Source organism: Dysidea avara, chromosome 1 (assembly GCF_963678975.1).
Source record: "Dysidea avara chromosome 1, odDysAvar1.4, whole genome shotgun sequence".
Lineage (NCBI taxonomy): Eukaryota > Metazoa > Porifera > Demospongiae > Dictyoceratida > Dysideidae > Dysidea > Dysidea avara.
The window spans coordinates 54,554,069-54,573,219 of NC_089272.1; the positions used below are offsets into that span (position 1 = coordinate 54,554,069).

Sequence of the window (19,151 nt, forward strand, 5' to 3'; positions counted from 1 at the left end):
TGGCCTTTTCGAGGGCCGCACTCTTTTTTTACAACTTGACTGTTTTGGTTTAGATATCACTTCTTTTTGTATTGCAAGCCACAAAGCCGGCCATTAACTGGCTTTGGTGCTTCCTTCTAACTTGTTTTTTTTTTCTTTTCTGCAGGAATTGTGGAACAAAGGAAGAAATGTTGTGTACAGCTTTTTGTCTGATTAAAAATATTTGTATATTTAACAATGAAAGATAATCATGCTGTAGGTAATAAGTTGACTTCTTATATGTACATAATTGAACTGTAGCTGAAACTCCCATGTTTGTAGCTGAACCCTTTTCAGAGTAACTTGTTTCTAGCTGAACTCTCTACATGGTGATTTGTTTCCAACACATAATAATATAGTTCTACAGGGTGATTTGTTTGTAGCTGATCCCTATAGGATAACTTCTTCTAGCTAATCTTTCTACAGGGTGATTTATTTGTAGCTGAATTCTCTACAGGGTGGTTTGTTTGCAGCTGAACTCTCTACATGGGGGTTTCTTTGTAGCTGATCTCTCTACAGGGTGACTTGTTTATAGCTGAACTCTCTACAAGGTGATTTGTTTGCAGCTGAACTCTCTACAGGGTGATTTTTTGTAGCTGAACTCTCTACGGGTGACTTCTTCTGGCTGATCTCTCTACAGGGCGATTTGTTTGTAACTGAATTCTCAACAGGGTGATATTTTTGCAGCTGAACTTTCTACATTATGGTTTTTCTTTGTAGCCAAATTCTATACAGGGTGATGTGATTGTAGCTGAACTCTCTACAAGGTGACGTTTTCTAGCTTAGCTCTCTCTTGCTTCTAGCTGATCTCTCTACAGAGTAACTTGTTAGTAAAGCTGAAGTCTTTACTTGGTCGATTTTGGTTGTTAAACTCTCTGCATGAAGACTTGTTTGTAGCAGAACTTCTACAGAGTGGATTGTTTGTAGCTGAACTCTCTACAGGGTGCATGACTTATTTATAGCTGAACTCTCCTAGACTTGTAATGTTCTGAATCACTACAGCAATATATATATAATATTTTATGTAGCTAAACTCTCTATAGAGTGACTTGCTTCTTGCTGAACTGTCTATAAGATTAACTGTTTGCAGCTGAACTCCCTACAGAATAACTTGTAATGTAATAGAATTCTATAATGGAGTAAATAAATTAGCCAAATGCTCTATTAGGGTGACTGTTCTATTAGAGTATCTCGATCTCGCATTTGCTACACGGAGTTGGCTTTCGAACAGTGGTTTGTAATCCGATTCTTCTGTACTACTGCAAGGACTTTCTATGAAGATTATTCCAGCTATACACCGATTTTCAGCTCATTGCTCTAAGCGGTTTGCCTAGTAGGCGTAAAAACTTGTATTTTTTTTATTTATAAAAATCGATCGTGTAATTGTGACACAGGTTGGGTTTTGTGTCATATCTCCATGGTCTTTTTCTCGATTCCTTTCAAACCACCAAAAGGTACTCTCAGATGGTTACTCCATCTAAATGGCAATTCTCAACCCATTCCATGAAGCGGTTTACCCTGTAGGCGTGACAACAAATCGATTTTTGTATGCGAATAATCGGTCATAACTCCTGAACAATTTATCGGAGGTGCACCAAATTTGATACAAGGATTCGCCTTTTGACTCCCTTTCTGTGTGCGAAATGTCAAGGCGATCGGAGTAAGCGTTTGCATTTTATAGCAATTTTTGCAAGTCTGCAAAAACACAAAGAAGAAAATCGAAACTTTGGCAGCTCGTATCTCGGAAATGGCTGGAGCGATTTCCTTCAAATTTGGTATGTAGACTCCCCTAGTTGGCAGGCAACTATGTAGAAAATGTGGTTTTAATCAGATTGGGAATCACCGAGATACATAGGTGTAAAAATGACGTTTTCTTTCTTCTTGTCAATATATCCACGGTGTGGCGGCGTGCCTGCTTCTTGGGCCGCATGACACACTATCGTGTGTCTTGATTAGCTAATCAGATAATACAATATTATTGTTAAAGTGTTAATGAGAACTATGTGATGTTGCTAGTTTTTAAGCGTGTGAGTATTTTCATAAATGCCACACAAATTTGATTCTCAGTAAAGCAATGTGTATAGATTCTCTGATAGCAATGAAAAGTTTGAGTTTGGCCACCTTTCCTGTATACGGCAATGCTATGAACAAAGGAAAGGCAGCCAAACTCAAACTATTTATTGCAATCAGAGAATCTATACATATTGCTTTATTGAGAATCAAATTTGTATGGCATTTATGAAGATACTCACACACTTAAAAACTAGCAACATCACATAGTTCTCATTAACACTTTAACAATAATATAGTATTATCTGATTAGCTAATATATATTTTACAACTTGCACACCTCACATATGGCCGCATTATGATATCATTACTTTTTGTCGCAGTTAATTCTGCTTTACTTGGATGTACACTTTTTTACAGCTACAAGCTGTTTTTGGATGGGATAGCACTTACTGTATGTACTGTAGGTTGATTTGTAGACAAGGAATATTTTCTTTTAATTATAAACAAAAAAATAGTAGCTGTGTTAATTTTGTTGACTTCTAAACAGCTATGGTTGCTATACAATTTAAAAATATGCAAATTAATTACTGTTTTGTAAATATTTATTGGTAGTCATTAGCTACTGCAGATTATGTAGAAAGTACACTGAACAGATCTGGATCTGGTATGCCAGGAGAGCTAGGTGAACCAGGACCGCAGGGATACAGAGGAGTTCAAGGGTGTAGAGGACGACGTGGACTAAATGGAGATCCAGGAGCAATGGGACCAAAAGGATATAATGGTGTTGATGGTGTACATGGAAAAAGTGGGCAAAATGGCAGTCCAGGATTAAAAGGATATCATGGTAATCAAGGATTTCCTGGACCAGATGGTCCCCCTGGACCACCCGGTCCACCAGGATGTGCTTGTAATAACTTGTTTATTCAACTGGATGACTATGGATTTGTGAAAAATACTTTCAGTGTTCTACCCCAAACTGTCACAGACTTGATATATACACCCAGAATTACATTGTCATGTGATCGTGGTGAGTTTTATGATGTTAAAAATATTGTGCAATAATTTTAATATTTGTGAACCAATTTTTATTTTCTGCACAATGGTCATTTTTCTCTTTTTCAGCTAAAATATAGCAATTGGTGTTTTATCTATCTCGTGTTAAAATTTTAGTTTGGTATCTTGAAGCATTCCAGAGATATGGCCAATTGATAATTACTGTCTAATACATTATAAACTAACTTTTTAAAATAATGCATTGAGTTCTGTGAGTGATTAAGTGTGACAAATGGTGAAAAATCACTTTTTTGACAAATATTTCCATTCACACCATCTAAAATAAAAAGATTGTTCTGATAGTTGAATGAAGTGTTCTTGGACCTTTTCTTCAATTAAATAACTTAAATCATTGCTTCACTCTTAGTTTTATCCATCCATAACCTGAAAAAATCACCCAGTTTGTAAGGTAATTGCGATCCCATGAATGTAATAATTGCTACATGGCTTGACATAATCATTCATATCACCTAGGAAAAAGAAGCTCCGAGTGTGAAATTTCACAGCAAGAAGGTTTATTAGTTACTTTATGCAAATGTGCAAAAAAAGGATTTAAAAGAAAATGTTGAAACTTTCAAATGAGTTTCCAGCAACTTTTGCATGTGTGGAAAAGGGTGGTTTTCAAAACAGGGTCACATTTTGAGAATAGAAGGATCTTTAAAAATGGATATTATAGTCCTTCCAATTTTCTAATCATAATTTTCAAGTTTTTATCCCATTACAACCTTAAAATTATGCCAAGCAATAATCGTATGTATATTAGGAGTATGATCACGTGATCAAATTTCATGCTCTTATGCCTTCTTCACAAGTCATTATGGATTGCCAGGTACATGCAGTTGGAAAGGCTATAAAACTGATCCAGTTAATTTGTTTATTGTTAACTTCAATTTGATATCAAAATGTATTCTGCATACAAATATAGGTCCTCGATTAAAAGGACAGAAAGGGAGATCTGGCTATCCAGGTAAAGATGGCATTCCTGGACCATCAGGAATTCCAGGTCATGATGGAACTCCAGGGATTAAGGGAGCAAATGGGGATCCAGGATTTGGTGGCTCAATTGGTATGTCTCAATATTGTGTGGGAATAATGAGTTTGTATGCAATAATCAAGTGTGTCATGTGGCCCAAGAAGCCAGCATGTCACTGTCACACATCGCCACACCGTAAGTTTAACTGAAAGGAAAAAAGAAAATGAGATTTTAATGCTTTTGTAGTGTACTTCCGTGTTGCCTTTATGAAACACGACAATTTGTTTGCCGTAGGTACACCTGCCAATGTCAGCACTCCACAAACCAAATTCAGCAAAATTGCTTCAAGCATTCCCAAGATGTGAGACTTCAAAAATTAGCTTAGTTTTTCTTCGTTTCTCTCCTACTTTTTCTTCTTAGACTTTTCGCACATTTACAAAAACTACCATAAAATATAAACGTAGAATCCAATTTATTTGACATTTTGCACACAGAAGGAGGATATAAAGGAACATCTCTTAGTACCATGTTTGGCTGGAATATCATAAGCAGTAAAGCTAGGAGTTATTAATGATTATTCACCAAAAAATAAAACCAATAGTATTATGTTGTCATGCCTAGCTACATGGTAAACCACTCATGGGAAGAAGCTGAAAATCATTACATGGATAGGTTAACTATTGAATCTCAAACCATTTGTGATTTGAAAGAAATCAAGCTAAAGACCATGAAGATACAGTGAAACAACCAGCAGTGCGTAACAATTACTTGATCAAGATTAGTTAATAAAAAATGAATACTTGCCACACCTACCAGACAAACAGGAAACTACTCAGTGGAATGACTTCAAAATCGGTGTACATATGGATTAATCACCTTAGAAAGGCCCTTTAATAGTTTAGAAGAATCAGATCAGGGACATATTTACCCTCCCACACTGCCCCCTCAGATATTTTATAGTGTTGCTCATTGAACATAGCTTGGCTTCCTTAGACCTAGTTCAACGTTTTTGATACAGTATAATATTATAGTAAATCTGTCTGTAGCAACTTTAGACATAGCACAAGACACTAGGTGGGCTAGAACACCTTCACATTATGAGATACTCTAATAGAGCAGCTATTTATTCTAATAAAACAAATATAAAACACTGTTTGTCATTTTAAACAATTAAAACACCTGTTCTAAATTGAGTTAATGACTCTATCAACACCCTAGTGACTATAGAAATTTTCTGGAAATGAAAAATCATGCAGTTGAACACCACATTCCAGGATTATCTATATATGTTTTAATATTAATAACTGTGATGCTTATGCAGGTGACCACATGCTAGTTCTGTTTTTTTGCTTGATAATACTTAATCTAAGCCAAAAGTAGCACCAAAATCATTCTCAAAAAGTCAATTTTCAAAAATTTCTTATAGCTACTACCAGCTCAGTAACATTCATGCTTCCAGCATTAAATATTCATAAGCATATTTTATTCAAAATTGCCACCAAATAAATATCAGAAAAAAGCTCTTGAGGAAACCTACAGGTCACTATACTAGCTAGCTACTTCTTTCTACATAACTCAGTATATGTGACCGGGCCTGCGAAAACAGGGCATGTGGGCACAAACTACACCCTATCACTCTACAGCTCATATCTCAGTGCTGGAAACATATATTTCCATTCTGTAACTTGCATTATGATGCCAATTAAATAATTACTAAGAGCAGAAAATTGCAATGTCATGGCATAATGGTACAAAATGTTATGTGTGATGAAAGTGTGAAAAAGTAGGTAAAAATCATGTGCCCACATGCCCTATTGTCGCAGGCCCGGTCACATATAGCTATTAATAGCATTTATACTTCCAGTGTTGAACTCAGAAAATTTCAGTCATAATTGCCACTAAAATCAATCTCAGAATGTAAATTTTCTTGGAAAGCAGCCTTGGCTTTTACACTGTGCTAAGTCTGGTTAACTCAGTAGCTATAACTACTATTAGCATTCATACTTCCAGTGTGAAACTATCAACAAATTTCAGTCAAAATTGCCACCAAATTCAATCTCAGAAAATTAAATTTTTTTGGGGGGGAAATGCCCCCAGATTCCCCTAGTAAGCTCATGCTTCACATTTCGGAGTGTGCTTCACACACTGTGGAGTGACTTCTACATGTGTGCACCCCTAGCACAATCCTGCATCCACCTCTGCAGATTTAAAGCCACAAAGTTATAACACGAAATCCAACTCTGTGTAACAGGTGCAAGATTGAGATGCAGTCACCATGAAGAGAGAAATAAGTAACCCTATAGATCAACTACTAACAAATAACCCTGTAGAGAGAACAGCTTGATCAAGTCAGTATTCAGTAGTGAGTTCAACTACATTTCAAGTAACTCTGTAGAGATTTCAGCTAGAAACATGTCACCCTATAGATAGATCAGCTGGGAACAAATCACCCTGTAGAGAGATCAGCAGGAAACAGGGTCACCATGTTGAAAGATCAGCGAGAGTTCAACTACATCTCAAGTCACCCTGTAATGAGTTCAGCTAAAAGGTCACCCTTTGAAAAAAAAGTTGAACTACAAACAATGAGAGTTCAGCTACAATTCAGTTATGTAACAAATCACCTTATTACAGTACTTATGTGATAATCATTCAAATTTTCAGTGTAAAATATACAAAAATTTAATCAGACATAAAGCTGTGCACACATTATTATAACTGTGTCTCTTGTTCAACCAATTTCTATAGTAACGAAAAAGAGCAAGTTAAAAGGAAACGCCAAAACCAGCTTTGTGGCTAAAGAAGCAATATCTAAACCAAAACAGCCAAGCTGTAAAATACGAACAGATTTGTGAAAAGGGGTCTTCCACACACATCCAGTGTACCAACTTTTACAATTCATAAGTGCAGTTTTTGAAATGTTTTGCCTTGAAATTTGCTCAGTACTGTGCACCAACTTAGCTAACAAATGGTGAAAATATCAGGCTTGTATCTTTCTTGAACATAAAGTTATGGTCTTCCAATTTCATGGAATTGGAAGACCCTTTTTTGCAAATCTGGTGTGCGGCCCCAAAAAAGGCCAGGGTGAAAAAAGTTGTGAAATCAAAAGTAGCAGCCAAGAAATGGCTGAGATGGTAGGTTAATGGTAAAAATTTTAATAATGGCAATTTATGCTGAACCCTTGGAGGAGGAAAACACAATTGTCATTATTGAAATTTTTGCCAGCTATTTTGTGGCCACCAATTTTGATTTCACAACTTTTTTTATTTTTGGGGGATGCACTCTGTTTTTACAGCTTGGCTGTTTTTTGTTTAGATATGTATAGACAGTATAATTAATTTTGTAGCATTCCACAGGGATGTATACAAGTTGTTGGTGTTAGAGAAAACTCATTATGTTTACTACGTACCACTGTCTTATCTTATTTGGAAAGAAAGAGTGGGCAATTAATTTTAAATTTCACCCATCACTGCTTAACTAGTGTGCATTTAATAATGTAGATGCAATACATACAGTAGTTGTTTGACTGTTTAATGAAGATTTAGTGGCTAAGAAACAATATCTTGTAGACTGAGTTTTGCTGGCAGTAGTAGCATACCTCATAGTGCATGTGTCTGCTGATATTACAAGTTTAAAAAAGAGATTACATATACACATACTGTATGTAACACTTTCAAACCTCAGATCAAAGGAATTCCAGAGGATACATTTGCCATGTATACATCAACGCAGGGAGTCATCTAAATGTACACCAGTGTACATTGAAATGTATCTAGGGACCAGTCTATTTTGCTTTTTTCCACCTATTTTCCTTTCCAGCAATTCTTTTATTTTTCACCTATTATGCTCCATATTTTGCTCAAGAATTATAAATTTTGCTCAGCACTGATCTTTGTTAATTGAATATTTCCAAGTGCAAGCTACAGTTTCGTCTTAAAGTAACTTCTATTAGAGTGTCTCGATCAGCAATTACTTTTAACATGTAAAGCAAGAATCTAGCTAATATTTCTTAACATTTATGACTGTTATGTTAGAGTATCTCGATTGTCACTTGTTGTTCCTGTAACAATTAGCTATGCATTGTCGATATTTTAGCACGTCTGACTGTTCTATTAGAGTATCTCAATCTTTTGTGCAATTTTTATATCTACTTCACAAAAATTGCACCTATTATGCCAGCATTTTGCTCATTGCTATTACCCACCCATTATGCCAAAATTTTGCCAGCAAAATCGACGGGTCCCTAAATGTATCCCTGGAAAGTGGTTGCACTTCTAAAAGAGCAAGCCACTTTCGTCAAAGCAAGTATGGCCTTGATGTGGATGAGGTAGTCGTACTACCCTCTGTTTGTTTTGATACAAGCTCAGACCGAAATCGACTGTGGGAATAAATCAATGCCCACGTGATGATTACCACAAATTGAAGTGTTGCCAGAAGCAGCAGTTAAATAAGGAATTTTGGTATCCTTGCCATTCTATACACAGCAAAAATAGTGTTCCAATACTACATATTCTAACCTCGGTATTGGAACAACTATTTTTAAAAACTCCTTATAACAAGACAAAACGAGCGTCAAATCTATAAATGACTCTAATGTTATTCACTATTGGGGGCTGTGATCTGTTTTTGTTTGAGCCAAGGTAGAATATTTGGACTATTAGTTCCAACACCTAAACATAGATGGAATAAATACAGTCAGTATTTGTGTATGAATTATGCTGTGCTACAAGTTGGAAAATGTTATTTAAGGTGAGAACTAGTCTTACAGTGCATTCCCAAGCATTTCGGCATGTATTTGAATGTGGATATGTCCACATTACAGATGACATGAGTTAACCATTCTATAACGAAGCTTACCACTGTAGGTCTTTAGTATACGTTGCGATTAGTATTTAAACAATGCAAAAGCAGTAAAACACTTGTAACTTCTCCAAAATTTGCCCTACTCATCTTTCCATGATATCCGTAGGACTCGTCCGTTTATTATAAAAATCATAGCTGCAACATTACTTGCTGCCTAACCATAATTGAGTCTTTCAGGCATGCATGTATAACAAATCCAGTGATTCCACTCGTATTGGCATTAAGGCTATCAGCCTTAACGGAAGTGTTACATATTAGCTGTAACATGGGCACTCGTGATTTACTTGAAGTGTATGCTCGCAATCCTCGGCTGCGCCCTCTGACTTTGGGCATACATTTCTGGCAAATCACTCGTGGTCATGTTATAACTATAATATATATATATATATGGGTGACTTGTTTTGTAGTCTGCCTAAAGCACTGCCTTCGCTCGTGCTATATGGGAAATATAGCACCCATAGAGTGGTCTCGAGATGAAATATAGCACTTGGCTTCACCTCATGCTATATTTGTCTCTCGCCCGCTGTTTTCGTGCTATATTTCCCTTATCACACTCACGGCAGTGCTTTATCTAATATATATATACGCCGTAGAGAGCTCAGTTACAAGAAAATCACAATGCAGAGAGTTCAGCTACAAACAAATCACCCTACAGAGAGTTCAGCTAGAAATAAATTACCCTGCAGAGAGATAAGCTGAAAGAAGTCACCTTGTAAAGAGTTCAGCAACAAAGAAACCACCCTGTAGAGAGTTAAGCTACAAACAAATAACCCTGTAGACAGTCTTAAGTATATGAACAGATCACCCTGTGGAGAGTTTGGCTAGAAGTAAGTCACCCTGTATAGAGATGAGCTATTCACCCTATAGAGAATTCAGCTACAAACAAATCACCCTGTAGAGAGATCAGCTACAAACAAGTCACCCTGTAGAGAGATCAGCTAAAAGAAGTCACCTTGTAGAGAGTGCAGCTGCAAAGAAACCACGCTGTAGAAAGTTCAGCTGCAAACAAATCACCCTGTAGAGTTCACCCATGAACAGATCATCCTGAGAGAATACTAAAAACAAGTCACCCTGTAGAGAGATAAGCTGTAAAGAAACTACCCTGTAGATAGTTCAGCTACAAACAAGCTACCTTAAAGAGATCAGCTATAAACAAGTAACCCTGTAGACTACAAACAAATCAACCTGTAGAGAGATCAGCTAGAAACAAGTCAACCTGTAGAGAGATCAGCTAAAAGAAGTCACCTTGTAGAGTGTTCAGCTACAAAGAAACCAGAGTTCAACTATGAATAAATTACCCTGTGGCAAGCTCAGCTATAAACAGACCACCCTGTAAAGAGTTCAGCTACAAACAAGTCATACTGTAGAGAGATCAACTAGAAGAAGTTGCTTTGTAGGGAGTTCAGCTACAAAAAACCACCCTGTAGTGAGTTCAGCTGCAAACAAGCTACCGTACAGAGAGATCAGTTAGAAACAAGTCACCCTGTAGAGAATTCAGTTTCAAACAAATCACCCAGTAGAGTTATCAGCTACAAACAGATCACCCTGTAGAGAGTTCAGCTAGATACAAGTCTCCTGGTAGAGAGATCAGGTCATCCTGTAGAGAGATCGGCTAGAAGAAGTCACCTTATAGAAAGTTCAGCTACAAAGAACCCACCCTGTAGAGATCTCAAGTTGCCCTAGAGATCAGCTAGAAACAAATCTCCCTGTAGAGAATTCGGCTACAAACAATTCACCCTGTAGATATTTCAGCTACAAACAGATCACCCTGTAGGGAGATCAGCTAGGAACCAGTGACCTGTAAAGAGTTCTGCTACAAAAACAAATCACCCTTTACAGAGATCAGCCAGACAAAGAAACCCTGTAGAGAGATCAGATAGAAACAAGCCATGCTGTAGAGTGTTCAGCTACTGTGTAAACAAGTTACTCTGTAGAGAGATCGGCTAAAAACAAATTACTTTATAGAGAGATCAGCTAGAAACAAGTCACCCTGTAGAAGGATTAGCTAGAAACAAATCACCTGGTAGAGAGTTCAGATGTAAACAAAATCACCCTGTAGAGAGTTCAGTTACAAACAAATCACCCACCCTGTAGAAACTTCATCTACCAACAAATCACCCTGTAGAAAGTTAAACTACAAACAGATAGCCCTGCAGAGAATTCAGCCAGAAATAAGTGACCATGTAGAGAGAATCCTGTAGAGAGTTCATCTACAAGTAAATCACCCTGTAAAGAGTTCAGCTAAATTCAAGACACCCAGTATATAGAGAGATTAGTTGCAATCAAGATATCCTGTAGGGAATAATTGACATGAAATAAATATATGTATGTAATCTGTACATTTAGTGATAAAATCAGAATTAGTTGAAGTATTTAAAATCTGCTTCATCTTTTTCTTCTTCCTGTGGTAAAGAAAAAAGATAGGTTTAAAAAGCCTCAAAGCTGGCCATAGGCTGGCTTTGGGGTATACAAATACAAACGAAGTGATATCTAATCCAAAACAGCCAAGCTTTAATAAAAAGAGTGCAGCCCTCAAAAAGGCTATGGTTAAAAAAGATGTGAAATCCAAGGTGGCGACCAAGAAATGGCTGTGATGGTAGGTTAACGATAAAAATTTTAATAACGACAATTCTGGTGAATTTGGTGCCACTTTGTCTTGGCACAAAATTCACCTGAATTGTCATTATTAAAATTTTTGCCATTAACCTTCCATCACAGCCATTTCTTTGCCACCACCTTGGATTTCACATCTTTTTTTCACTACAGCTTTTTCGAGGGTTGCACTGTTTTTTGCAGCTTGGCCGTTTGCTGTTTTGGATTAGATATAATATATATACAGCCATTATTAAAATTGTTTAGCATTAAAATCATTGCAGCCATTGCTTGGCCGCCACTTTTGATTTGACAACTTTTTTCACCCAGGCTTTTTATGGCTGCACCATTTTTTCACAGGACCATTTTTTCACAGCTTGGCTGTTTTTGTGTGGATATCACTTCTTTTTGCACTTTATAAGGCCCCAAAACCTGACTTTGAGGTTTGTTTTTACTCACATTTCTTCTTTTCTATGTAGATACAATGATGATTATTGAAGACAGACTTATTAATGTATTTCATTGCATGATTTAATTCAATATTTGATAATATTATTGTGTAATACTCTAATAGAGTGCACATTTTTGAGGACTTCTAATAAAACATACATAGAATGTTCTAGAACCATCTAGTACTTCTATTGGTAGATGCATAAAATTACAAAAGTTTGATTATAAGCAGATTTCAAGTAGAAATTTCATTTATAAAGCAGAAATTAAGTGAGGTAATCAACCAAGGTAGCAGTGGTTCAGTAGTTAAGGATGCAGATGTTAGGTATGGAGGTCCTTGGTTTGAACTCTGGTAAGTTTTTTCAACATTTTTGCACACCTTTTTTACCCTGCAGTGACTGTTCTATTATAGTATCTCAATCCAGTGATTTTACATTTGCTTGGTTTTTGCTTTATAACTTTGTCGTTGTAACTCTATTGTTATTCAAACTATCAAAATGCACTGCTATGATGATCAGCCTATCTACACACAATTTTTTTCAAGTTATTTGTATTCTCGATTTACCCTGGAGCCGTGACAGAAGTTTGATCTTTTGTTACATGAATAAATGCTCATAACTCCTTGAAGATTCCTCACAAACTTGGTACGTGAATCCACCGTTACACGCTCTTCATTTGTGCCAAAGATTGAGGCAATCAAGTTACATGTTTGCATTTTATAGCAATTTTTGCAAAGTGTGCGAAAAGAAATTGAAACCCCCATAGCCCCATATGGCATAAGAAGAAAAAATAAAGAAATTAAAACAAAACCTTGAACGCCCATATCTCGCATATGGCTGTTGCAAATTTAATCAAATTTTCTGTGTTGCGTACCCTACCTGGGGGACAGCTATAACACAAAAATAGTGTACTTTGGAGAATGGGCCATGAGCTATGCATGCATCAAAAAGCTGTTTCTTTCTTCCTGTTAATATACTCATGGTTTGTTCACCGGCTTTCTTGGTAACACGACACACTACCGTGTGTCTTGATATATATATATATATATATATATATAATTATATATACATATAAATATACCACACCTGTGGTTGAGATCAAAAGCGCCACTCTGTGGTATATAACTAGACAGGAGTTCAACGAAACTTGTTCCAGTTTCTGAGGTGAATAATTGTTGATTTAGGCGCTTGTTATTATAGACTTGTTTACTGTTTGGATAAAGATTTCACGGAATGTGTGAAGTTACAGCATATATGGTAAGCGTAGCCACAAAGCGTGGTATATCAGTTATATACCACAGTTTGCTGTGGTATATTCCTTCATGGATAACTCACTAATCGCGACTATGTGGGTGTGGCACTGTTAAAGTGTAAAACGTCTGATCCATCAAGAATTTCTATTGATTTCCATCTCCAGGAGGTGCTGTTTCACTATAACTTGCAATCTATAATCGTTTTCATCTACTGGGGTGTAGAATATAACAGTTATAACACGATTACTCGAGATATGACTAAATATACGCACTCTCACTTGAGCGCTGCACGGTCTCATGAATCGTGTGTATATTTTAGTCATATCCATCGTAAACATGTTATAACTATAAAATGTACCACTTTCATACCTCAGATCAAAGGAAAGCCGGTGTATATATATCACATATTGCACTGACTCAAAATGTTAATGAGATATACACACTGCTTTAACAAGATATTCACACTGCTACAGTGCATATATCTCATTAAGCCAGTGCACATATCTCGTTAACTCGAGACATTGCACACCCAATAGGAGTGCATGCTATATCCAGAATCATTAGATTTCTGTTATACTTTATCTAATCCAAAACAGCCAAGCTGTAAAAAAGAGTGCGGCCCTGAGAAAGGCTATGGTGAAAAAAGATGTGAAATCCAAGGTGGCGGCCAAGAAATGGCTGTGATGGTAGGTTAATGGTAAAAATTTTAATAACAACAATTCAGGTGAATTTGGTGCCGCTTGGTCTTGGCACAAAATTCACCTGAATTGTCATTATTAAAATTTTTACCATTAACCTACCATCACAGCCATTTCTTGGCCGCCACCTTGGATTTCACATCTTTTTTCACCATAGCCTTTCTCAGGGCCGCACTCTTTTTTTACAGCTTGGCTGTTTTGGATTAGATTTCACTTCTTTTTGTATTTGTATACCCCAAAGCCGGCCATAAAGCCGGCCTATGGCCGGCTTTAGGGCTTTTTAACCTGTCATTTTTTCTTTACTACAGGAAGAAGAAAAGATGAAGCAGGGTGATTTCTTTGTAGCTAACCTCTCTGCAAGGTGATCCTTCTGACTGATCTTTCTACCGGATGACTTGTTTGTAGCTGAACTCTCTACAGGGTGATTTGTTTGTAGCTGAACTCTCTACAAGGTAACTTCTAGCTGATCTTTCTACAGGGTGATTTGTTTGTAGCTGAATTCTCTACAGGGTGACTTGTTTCTAGCTGAACTCTCTACAGGGTGATTTGTTTGTAGCTGAACTCTCTACAAGGTAACTTCTAGCTGATCTTTCTACAGGGTGATTTGTCTGTAGCTGAATTCTCTACAGGGCAATTTGTTTGCTGCTGAACTCTCTACATGGTAGTTTCTTTGTAGCTGAACTCTCTACAATGTGACTTCTTCTAGCTGAACTCTCTACAGGGTGACTTGTTTCTAGCTGAACTCTCTACAAGGTAACTTCTTCTAGCTGAACTTTCTACAGGGTGATTTCTTTGTAGCTGAATTGTCTACAGGGCAATTTGTTTGCAGTTGAACTCTGTACATGGTAGTTTCTTTGTAGCTGACCTCTCTATAATGTAACTTCTTCTAGCTGAACTCTCTACAGGGTGACTTGTTTCTAGCTGATCTCTCTACAATGTAACTTCTTCTAGCTGAACTCTCTACAGGGTGACTTGTTTCTAGCTGAACTCTCTACAGGGTGATTTGTTTGTAGCTGAACTCTCTACAAGGTAACTTCTTCTAGCTGATCTTTCTACAAGGTGATTTGTCTGTAGCTGAATTCTCTACAGGGCAATTTGTTTGCTGCTGAACTCTGTACATGGTAGTTCTTTGTAGCTGAACTCTTTACAATGTAACTTCTTCTAGCTGAACTCTCTACAGGGTGACTTGTTTCTAGCTGAACTCTCTACAAGGTAACTTCTTCTAGCTGAACTTTCTACAGGGTGATTTCTTTGTAGCTGAATTGTCTACAGGGCAATTTGTTTGCAGTTGAACTCTGTACATGGTAGTTTCTTTGTAGCTGAACTCTCTATAATGTAACTTCTTCTAGCTGAACTCTCTACAGGGTGACTTGTTTCTAGCTGATCTCTCTACAATGTAACTTCTTCTAGCTGAACTCTCTACAGGGTGACTTGTTTCTAGCTGAACTCTCTACAGGGTGATTTGTTTGTAGCTGAACTCTCTACAAGGTAACTTCTTCTAGCTGATCTTTCTACAAGGTGATTTGTCTGTAGCTGAATTCTCTACAGGGAAATTTGTTTGCTGCTGAACTCTGTACATGGTAGTTTCTTTGTAGCTGAACTCTCTATAATGTAACTTCTTCTAGCTGAACTCTCTACAGGGTGACTTGTTTCCAGCTGAACTCTCTACAGGGTGATTTGTTTGTAGCTGAACTCTCTACAAGGTAACTTCTTCTAGCTGATCTTTCTACAAGGTGATTAGTCTGTAGCTGAATTTTCTCTACAGGGAAATTTGTTTGCTGCTGAACTCTGTACATGGTAGTTTCTTTGTAGCTGAACTTTCTACAATGTAACTTCTTCTAGCTGAACTCTCTACAGGATGACTTGTTTCTAGCTGAACTCTCTACAGGGTGATTTGTTTGTAGCTGAACTCTCTACAAGGTAACTTCTTCTAGCTGATCTTTCTACAGGGTGATTTGTTTGTAGCTGAATTCTCTACAGGGCAATTTGTTTGCAGTTGAACTCTGTACATGGTAGTTCTTTGTAGCTGAACTCTCTACAATGTAACTTCTTCTAGCTGAACTCTCTACAGGGTGACTTGTTTCTAGCTGATCTCTCTACAATGTAACTTCTTCTAGCTGAACTCTCTAGAGTGTGACTTGTTTGTAGCTGAACCCTCTACAGGGTGATTTGTTTGCAGCTGAACTCTCTACATGGTAGTTTCTTTGTAACCGAACTCTCTACAATGTAACTTCTTCTAGCTGAACTCTCTACAGGATGACTTGTTTCTAGCTGATCTCTCTACAGGGTGACTTGTTCCTAGCTGAACTCTCTACAGGTGATTTATTTGAGCTGAACTCTCTACATGATGGCTTCTTTGTAGCTGAACTCTCTATTAGGTACCTTCTTCTAGCTGATCTGACTACAGGGTGACTTGTTTGTAGCTGAATTTCCTACAGAATAACTTGCAATGTAATATAACTGAGTAAATTAAACATGCAGCTGAATGCTTTATTAGGGTGACTGTTCTATTAGAGTATCTCGATCTCGCATTTGCTGCACATAGTTGCCTTTCGAATCATAACTCAGTGATTTGTAATCCGATTCTTCTGTACTACTGCAAGAACTTTCTATGATGATTATTCCAGCTACATACTGATTTTCAGCTCGTTGCTCTAAGCGGTTTGCCTGGTAGATACGAAAACTAATAGTTTTTTTATTCATAAAAATCGATCGCGTAATTTTGACACAGGTTGGGTTTTGTGTCATATCTCCATGGTCTTTATCCCGATTCCTTTCAAACCACAAAAAGGCACTCCTACGATGGTTGCTCCATCTACATATCAATTTTCAACTGATTCCTCCAAGGCGTTTACCCTGTAGGCGTGACAGACCTTCGACCTTATTTTACGCAAATAATCGGTCATAACTCCGTGAATGTTCATCGGATTCCTACCAAAGTTGGTACGGAGATCCGCCTTAATGAGCCCTTTAAGTGTGCCAAATTTTAGCCCAATCCGAGCACGCATTCGTGTTTTATGGCGAATTTTGCGAAGTGTGCGAAATGAAGAAGATGAAGAAGAAGAAGAAAAAAACGAAGAAATTAAAACGAAATTTTGTTCGCTCGTATCTCGGAAATGGCTTGAGCGATTTTCTTCAAATTTGGCATGTAGACTCCCCTAACTGGGCGGCACGTCTCTAGCAAATTTGGTTCCAATCGGATAAGGAATCACAGAGCTACATAGGTGTGAAAATTGCGTTTTCTTTCTTCCTGTTAATATACTCACGGTGTGGCGCGCCGGCTTCTTGGGCCGCACGACACACTATCGTGTGTCTTGATACTATAGTATAAGTGTGTGTATAATAGTTACTATAGTATAAGTGTGTGTATAATAGTATCAATAACTAAAAGGAATTAGGAAAGATTACTAAAACTATACCTAAAATAAATTTAGGAAACTGGCCATGACTATAACTAAAACTAAAATTCCTTACTAAAACAACACTGCTATGGATGATGTTATGTTTTCAGCAAAGCCTCACTATGCAGTTTTGATTGTAAGGTGGAGCTGCCAGTGAGCAGCCCATAGATTTATATACTGTTTAGTCCTACGTACTGCATTCACTTAATGATTATAAATGATTTAGTAGTAGAATGTTGAACAGCATCCTGAATATCATATTATTTGAATATCCAATGTTGTATAAATAATAATGCACTTGAAAGCTGAGCCCTACTTATAACTGCATTGCATGTTCTCTATATTAGTGAGTGTAGTTACGTACATTGAAAATAATAAATATTATTGTGCTTAATGTTTGTTGAAGTTTGATAATTGGTATAAAGGTGATATAATCACATATAATGAACAATGCTACATTATCGGTACAATGTATAGTTTATGTAGGTGTGTGTCAAGTTTTTTGTGTATGTTGTATGTTGTGGAAGCACCCTTGTACAGGCTTAGCCTTTGGTGCAGCCATGATGTATATAGCTTGGCAGCATCCAGTTTGGTAGCTATGCATGGATATCACATCTTTTCTGTGTTTTTTTCTACAAGAACAAATAGAAACACCATCAAATAAATGAATTCCAATATTTATGCATATAGATATCACATCTTTTTCTTTGCTTTTTTTCTACAAGAACAAAGAGAAGCACTATCAAATAAATCAATTCCATTATTATTACACAATGAACTAATAACTTGTAAGTAATATGAACTGTATGCGTGCATGCATGTGTAGCTATACACTGAATGTTCTAATAGGGTGACTGTTCTATTAGAATATCTCGATCTCGCATTTGCAACACGTAGTTGGGTTTCGAATCATAACTCAGTGGTTTGTAATCCAATTCTTCTGTACTACTGGAAGGACTTTCTATGATGATTATTCCAGCTACATACTGATTTTCAGCTCATTGCTCTAAGCGGTTTGCCTGGTAGATACGAAAACTAATAGTTTTTTATTCATAAAAATCGATTGCGTAATTTTGACACAGGTCGGGTTTTGTGTCATATCTCCGTAGTCTTTATCCCGATTCCTTTCAAACCACAAAAAGGCACTCCTACGATGGTTGCTCCATCTACATATCAATTTTCAACTGATTCCTCAAAGGAGTTTACCCTGTAGGCGTGACAGACCTTCGACCTTATTTTACGCAAATAATCGGTCATAACTCCGTGAATGTTCATCGAATTCCTACCAAAGTTGGTACACAGATCCGCCTTAATGAGCCCTTTAAGTGTGCCAAATTTCAGCCCGATCCGCGCACGCATTCGTGTTTTATGGCGGATTTTGCGAATGTGAGAAATGAAGAAGTAGAAGAAGAAGAAAAAAACGAAGAAATTAAAACGAAATTTTGTTCGCTCGTATCTCGGAAATGGCTGGAGCGATTTTCTTCAAATTTGGTGTGTAGACTCCCCTTACCGGCCGGCACCTCTCTAGCAAATTTGGTTCCAATCGGATAAGGGATCACAGAGCTACATAGGTGTGAAAATTGCGTTTTCTTTCTTCCTGTTAATATACTCACGGGTGGCACGCCGGCTTCTTGGGCCGCACGACACACTACCGTGTGTCTTGATCTAATCAAAAACAGCCAAGCTATAAAAAAAGGTGCGGACCCCAAGAAAGCCATGGTGAAAAAAGATGTGAAATCCAAGGTGGCGGCCAAGAAATGGCTGTGATGGTAGGTTAATGGTAAAAATTTTAATAAAGACAATTCAGGTGAATTTGGTGCCAAGACCAAGTGGCACAAAAT

The 19,151-nt window shown here is 37.2% G+C and overlaps 1 protein-coding gene across 1 annotated transcript; it reads left to right on the forward strand.

Moving 5' to 3' along the window:
• The first annotated feature begins 2,697 nt into the window (after positions 1-2,697).
• LOC136247655 (collagen alpha-1(XIII) chain-like) lies at positions 2,698-4,628 on the forward strand. The gene is made up of 3 exons (XM_066039462.1): positions 2,698-3,058; positions 4,010-4,150; positions 4,552-4,628. Exons 1-3 carry the CDS (start codon positions 2,698-2,700, stop codon positions 4,626-4,628), a joined length of 579 nt encoding a protein of 192 aa, XP_065895534.1.
• The last annotated feature ends 14,523 nt before the right edge of the window (positions 4,629-19,151 follow it).